We start from the raw sequence: 7,099 nt of genomic DNA, 5'->3' as shown, positions 1-7,099 counted from the left end.
AAATACCGGTAGCAACTGAACGACAGGACTTTGTGCGAGCGAACACCGACCAGGACTTAGCAGTTCGACTGGAGAGTGTAGACGACATACAATAGACAATGACTACGACACTGACTATGACATAGACACTAGAGCTAACGCTATCCAGGACTTAACAGTTCAACTGGAGCGAACACTAGACGTCAGACAACTGACAAACGACGACAAGGACCCGACGAGGAACACAGACAACAGGTGGGTTTAAATACACACGGGGTAATTAAGGGAAACGAGACACACCTGGGAAGCAATCAACAGGGAGGACAGGACAGAGACTCACAGGAAAACAGGATTACACAGAAACTCAAAAATAAACACACAGAAACACGGAACATAACACAAAGCAGCTATAGATGGAGACTTATAAGCAAGATTGAAAATAAGTTATATTTTCAGAAATTTTCCAAGGTTTGACGTGCACAAAGTTAATGCTGCTTCATTTCATTCTGAGGAGGCAGAGCAGGTCAGACCCGGAGTGGAGCAGAAGGTCGATGGATCAGATCTTTAATGGGTTAAGGAGCTAGACTGATCAGAGGTCTCTGAACAAACAGTGTTTAAGGTCTGTTCTCTAAGCTGAGATAGCCGATGAGAAATCTTTGGAACTGGAGTGATTAGCTGCATCTCCCAGGATTTAATTAAGACGCTGCTGCAGTTATCGATACGGTTGGAGATAAATGCATGGATAAGTTTCTATAGATCCCAAGGTGTTTTTATTGTGATAAGGGTGATGAGACGTGCGGCACAAATGGATGGCTGCAAAAGTCAAAGTAGCTATGGTTACCAATACGTTGATATTTAATCTGCCACCTGGCGGAGTGGGTAGATCATCATAAGCCTTATAAGGGAGCAGGAGGCTTGTTTCAAGCGTGTGTGCTTCAGTAATGTGCTAACAAGGTTTATAGCTGGAGAGGCATTCGTAATCGGATTTACAAATATATACCCCTGCAAGTTATTGTTTACACCGGAAAATTTGCACATGCGGACAATGCTGGGGGCAGAAAAACTATTCTTTTACATACATGTCAGGGCTGCCACCATAGAATACTTCCGTTAACTCAAACTGACATGTAAATATTAATTTTGTGCTGTGTTCGTAGCAAAGGGGGAAAACTGTTAATGTATGACTCAAAACCACTTTCTCGCTCTCTGCATCACAGCTACGAACAGGCTCGTTGCCATAGCAACTGAAAACAACGCTACAAAAATATATATATATATAAAAAAGAACAGTCAAATATTTCTCACACAAAAGAAATATAGTTTTAGGCTTAATGGTTTGTGATTAAAAGGTGATTGGGTGGTAAGAGAAAAAAAAAAACTAAAGATGTATCGCTGAACTGACTTTAATGTGAGGCTAGCTCTAGCTAGCTCGTTGTTACTGTCTCTTACTCTGCATTTGTGGAATCGCAATGTCTGGGATCATGAGCGCCCCCTGCCACACAGGAGAACTGGCTGCCTCGCGTAGGAACTGTACTCTGCCGTTTATGATCACTCTAAGCACACAAATCATGTTACACACACGGGTGGTGACAAAACAGTCTACGCCGTACGCTACATTTATGGAAATCAGTTAATGCATTATTATCTATCCATCTATCTCCCAATTGACACCGCACAATACTGGTGTGCTTAAAATGATTGCAACCAACTCCAACAGCAATTGCGTGTAGAACCACAATGCTTAGGCAGCCATCCAGTTATGGAAGAAAGCTGACTCATTTTATGACCCTCATGTCGTGTGTGCTGGACTGACGGATCCTATAAATGTGGTATTTCTACTTAATGCCCATGCCTCCTCGATACGAGTTCGAGCTGACAGAAAATGAGGGAAAGAGGAACAGAAGTTATCAGGACGTGCGACGCAGCGAACTGAACGGCCTGAGAAGCGGAACACTCGCAAAGTTAAGATCACTGTGCAAGTGCCATTAGAAAGCGAAGCCGATGAGATTTAGAACAGCTTAAAGCCCAGCTCTGCAAACCACAAGTTGAGCTAATCATGACTCTAAAGATGCTGAGACTGACCGGCAATGGGAGGCCAGATAAACAGGAGCTGGAAGCATTGGTGCCCTAACTGATGTCATGAAAACAAAATATGAACGAGAGTGGAGAAGGTATATCATTACCTGGACACCGCCCTCACGGGCGCAGCGAAGTTGCTGGTTGATGAAGCTGGAGAGCCAGCTGTGAGCAGTCACTCGGAAGTGAGCGTGGCGGTCTGATGGTGGCGTTCTCCGGGAGGTGAGCTGGGAAAGACAATCCAGGCATAGGAGCGAGTCCACGACGAGACGAGCTGAGGAGGGCTGACGAGCGTCAGTGGCGGGGAGGAGAATGGCGGATCGAGGAGGGGCCGGAGTGTCACTGATGAAGGCCGAAGGGAGTCATCATGGGGCGGATAGATCAGTGAGCTGACTGACAGCCCTTGCTCAAGATAAGTTTAACGGAGGGGTAGAGGAGGGAGGCGAAGAATCCATGAAGCTAGACAACACCCCCATGGGCGCAACAAGGTTGCTGGATGATGAGGCTGGAGAGCCAGCTGCGAGCTGAGACACAGAAGTGAGCGACCCTGGCGGACTGGTGGCAGCGTTCTCCTGGAGGTGAGCTTAAAAAGACGATCAGGGCGGAGGAGTCCGTGACGAGATCAGCAGGGGAGGGCTGACGAGGGTCAGTGGTGGGAAGAAAGGGACGGCGGATCGAAGAGAGGCCGGAGCGTTGCTGATGAAGGCCAAAGGGAGCTAGGATGGGGCAGCTGAAAGTCCATGGGAGCACAGCAAGCGAGAGACATCTGAACAAAGAAAAAGAAAAAGGACGATCAGAGGGAGCTTTGCGAGCCGAACCAGGCCAAAAGGAGCAGAACCGTTGATGGAGAGGAGGCAGCTGGATGTTACAGAGGTAGAGGAAAAGCACCCATAACGTTGAACCACAACTGAAGCAGGTGGATCTGTGGTTGCTTCGTCTTTTGAAGGAGCTCTTGCCAGGTGATTGGATCAAGGTAGAGAGGTGGTGCGTCCTGATTGGCTGAGATGAAGGCGTGATGATAGGTGATGCCGGAAGAGTCTTCCAGGTTGAATTTCTGCCTAGCGCTTCATTACAGTAACATAGACATAATGTTTTGTTATGTCTTTCTAATAATGTCTAATGGAGCACTATGTAACTTATACTTTTTTTTTTAGATATTTGTTGAAGTTGTCACTGTGTCGTGTCGTGATATTGCATAAGAGATAATCTGTGAAAAAAATTTAGGTCTTGTTAGCCAGTGCTAACTGGATTCAAACAGTCAGAGCCAGGAGGCAGGTCTTAGCGTGTCAATCACAAACTCTTGTGGTGCTGCTCATCTCACTTCTCTCCGATCTCTTGCTTTTGGCTACGCTGCAGCTAACAGAATCTGTCATGAATGTTAAGGATGAATGTTAAGGCTAGTTTGCATGGACACCGATGACAGTGGATAAACGGTTTTCCTGTAATGGTAAGTTTATTGACAGCATGAGGAGGTTGATTGATAGCGCTAAGACTCTCTTCCTGTCTGATTGGTTGGTCAGGCCAGAAGCCCCAGCCACCTCAACTGGCTCCTCTCAACATGGAGGAGCAGCGGCTCTACTCCGAGTCCCTCCTGGATGACCGAGCTTCTCACCTTATCTCTAAGGGAGGCACCCTGCGGAGGAAACCCATGTCAGAATTCATCAAAATTACTCAATGTTGTTGTTTGTGAAAGAGCTATTAGCAATTGGTGAGACGCTGATGAGCAAGGTGATGTGCTGCTGTAATGTAATTTAGAAGTGCTTTGTAAAAAGTAAGTTTATAACATGAAGTGTTTCTGTGTTAAACTTGAGTATCCATTCTCTTTTTTTAGAGTTTTTCTGGGCTCAAACCCTGAACAAGGTCGACTGACATGATGCAGATGAAGGTGAAGAAGCAGCTTTGCATTCCAACCAGATGGCTCAAGTCCCTTAATGAACTCAATGACTGGGAATCCATGGAAAATTTGAGCCTTCTGAAGTTTAAATGTGATTGATCATCTCATCAAACCTGGTGCACCAGGAACCTTTGTGAAGCACAAGAACTGGTCACAGAACATTTCAAGCTCTTGGTAACTATACCTAAGAATTGGATTAACCTTTTTTTGCAGAACATCAACATAAAATGGACTGTTTTGTTTTATGTTCACAGCGACGAGAGGTAATGAGAGCACACACTCATGAATCCAGTGTCTTCCACTGTTGTTGGCATTAGGCTGTGTTTATGTAGTGTTTGATTTTTAACTGGATATTTATACCTGTATTTCATAAAAACAAACAAAATTGTTTATTTGACTTCAAAGACTAGAGGAATGAGTAGGTGTGTCCAAACTTTCGGTCTGTACTGTATGTTGAAAATTTGTACAGTAAAATGCAATGAATTAGTTGTGATGTACAGAAGATAAACATTAGCAAGCTCAAGAATATGGTTAGCTCTTAATATATAATAGTGACGGTCAGTTATATAGACTACATGACATGTCAATTTATGGTCTTAAATTGCAAAATAGTCTGCAAATTGTTTGTAGAATGGTTTCATTTTTATATCACTTTGCATGAGCTACTTTCAAACTAAGTGTTTTGTGTTCTACAACTACATTTCCTGTGGACTTAAGAATTTAGTTTTGTTTCAAAATTCAATGGTTTGGAAGACAAAAGTATTTGGAAATGTCCAAGGCTTTTAAAAAAAGTTTGTGAATATGTCACAAAAGACAGTAAAAAGAGAGAATTTCAGTTTTAGGTTAACAAAATATTGGTAAATTTGACATAAACTGTTAAATTATGGAAAATATTTTGATGGAAATTCTGAAAAAAAAAAAAATACAGAAAATGTCCTGGTAACTTTCTGCCAGAATATTTTCTGTTTTTTACAGAATTTCCATGAGAAGTTTCCCGTAATTTAACAATATTTCATTTCAAAATTTTCCGTAAAAAAACAGGAAAATGCCGTATTAATTTTCTGCCAGTACATTTTCTGTATTTTCACGGAATTTCCGGCAGAATTTTTCCGTAATTTAATGTTTTTTTCCCCCCATAATTTAAGTTTTCTGTGTTTAAAATTTAACATATAAGAACTGTTAAATTACGGGGGAAAAAAATGTTAAATTCCGTAAAAAAAAACCAGGGCATTTTCCTGTTTTTTATGGAATATTTTCTAATGTGTATATTTATTTATGTATATTCCAACATGTATTTTGTAAAGTAAATGTTTTAGCAAGTTCAGAGCTAAATATATTTTATTTGAAATTATTTAGTTTCTACATATTTACTCCACAACTAACTAAATATGTCATTTATAAACTACTTAGCTTGCTAATTAAATATTTGGAAACCGTGATATTTACTAATGAATGAATAACATGACAGGAAAATGAATCCTCATTTTTTCGTCCTGACAGGTTAAATTACCCACATTATTGAATCAAGTTTTTTACCATGTAACTTTCAAAATGCCACCCCATAGTATCTCTTTGCATTTAATTTCATTGAAGTTTCACCACCCAGACCCAGTTCCTACCTCGCCGGTCTTCTCAGTGATGTCATCCAAACTGAGCGTGATGACCTTTCCTCTGGCTCCGATGAAGAGCAGACCGATGTCTTCTCTCACCAGCATGGAGCTCAAACCGTCAAAGTCAGGCTCCTTAAACAGCTTCAGGTTAACATCTGAGGGAAAGAATCCAACCGGCATCCTCAGATTACTTTTGAAATCAGAGCATTTTCATAAACCTCTGAATTTAGTTTAGTTCTCTGCATTTTATTTAGAGATATCAGAGTAAGAGGGGGTAGACAGCATCTTCATGCTACACTCGTATTACTTCCATCTTTTTAATGCACTTCTTTGTGCTAGTTTGTCACTCAGAGTCACAATCAAACACTAGAGTTTGTGTTTGCAACATGACAAAATGTGGAAAAGTCGACAGACTGAATACTTCTGCACTGGTCTGGGCATTTCAGTGCTGCTGCAGAGATGCTCACCTGAGAAGGAAACGCTCCGACGGGGTTTCAGGCTTTGGGCTGATCCTTCACTCATAATGATCAGGACATAAAGGAGCGCTACCTGGCTCTTCATCATAACCTCAGACAGGAAGGAAAGAAAAAACACATTTCTATAGCAGTTGTTATGGAAACAGCAGTTTATTTCCTGGTTATTAATTACATGTCACAACTTCAGATAGTTATAGCTTCACAGAAACATTATGGGTTCATAAATTATGAAATATGAATCCTTAGCACAGGGGTGACCAAACTTTTTGCAAAGGGGGCCAGATTTGGTGTACTAGAAATGTAGGGGGGCCGACCTTGGCGGACGTCCTTTACATAGAACAGCAATATATTTAAACAAATTTCAGCAAGCCATTCTGTGTTTCACATTTGCTTTTTTATTTTCAGCGATCTTAAGCATGTCTTTTGGTTCATTTGAAACATGCATATCATATGCAATTGAATATTCACTTAACCTCAATTTTTCAACACTAACTTTTCTAACGGTTAAACAGAAGTAATTGTACTCTTGAGTGCAAATTACATTTGAAACATAAAAAAATATCTCACCACGGCAGTTCAATATTTACAGAATTTTTAAATAAAATAACAGAAAAATGAGCAAGTAATAGTCATATCAACAAGTCCAGGGCTCATTTGAAATATGACATGTTAGTAACTATAAATGTTTTTAAATGTTTTTAAAAGTTTATTATTCTGGAGTGAAAACTGAAAACTTGTCTGAATTTTTGACTGATTTTGATCTAAAAACAAAATTTATTCTGAGACTTACTGTAAATGACAAATGACTTGTCTGCATAAAAGTGATGGGAGATACTAAGATCTGGACTGCAGCACATAGGCCAGGTCTGGTTCAAAGGCAGTGGTACTGACAGGCCTGGTGGCATGGGCGGGCATGGGCGCCCAGAGTCAGCCGTGCCCCCCTGCACTGGTGGAAGCTGTTTATTGTTTTTACCTTAGAATGGCCAACAGTCTGTTATTCCTATATCAATTTGATACAATAGGAGCTTCCGCACTTCCCATATCTGTGTCCTGTCACCTTTTTC

General features: G+C 41.2%; 1 protein-coding gene across 1 annotated transcript; it reads right to left on the bottom strand.

Moving 5' to 3' along the window:
* Window positions 1-5,529: 5,529 nt before the first annotated feature.
* LOC106941116 (semaphorin-4E-like) lies at window positions 5,530-6,267 on the bottom strand. The gene is made up of 2 exons (XM_015024056.1): window positions 6,027-6,267; window positions 5,530-5,714 (listed from the first exon to the last, which is right to left on the bottom strand). The coding sequence occupies exons 1-2, from the start codon at window positions 6,121-6,123 to the stop codon at window positions 5,545-5,547; spliced, it is 267 nt and encodes an 88-aa protein (XP_014879542.1). The 5' UTR covers window positions 6,124-6,267; the 3' UTR covers window positions 5,530-5,544.
* Between the last annotated feature and the right edge of the window lie 832 nt (window positions 6,268-7,099).

This window comes from Poecilia latipinna, unplaced genomic scaffold (genome assembly GCF_001443285.1).
Source record: "Poecilia latipinna isolate Pla-1442-1.1 unplaced genomic scaffold, P_latipinna-1.0 Scaffold3502, whole genome shotgun sequence".
In the NCBI taxonomy this organism is placed as follows: Eukaryota; Metazoa; Chordata; class Actinopteri; order Cyprinodontiformes; family Poeciliidae; genus Poecilia; species Poecilia latipinna.
The sequence above is the reverse complement of the archived record's forward strand: the minus strand, read 5'-3'. Positions and strand labels throughout refer to the sequence as shown.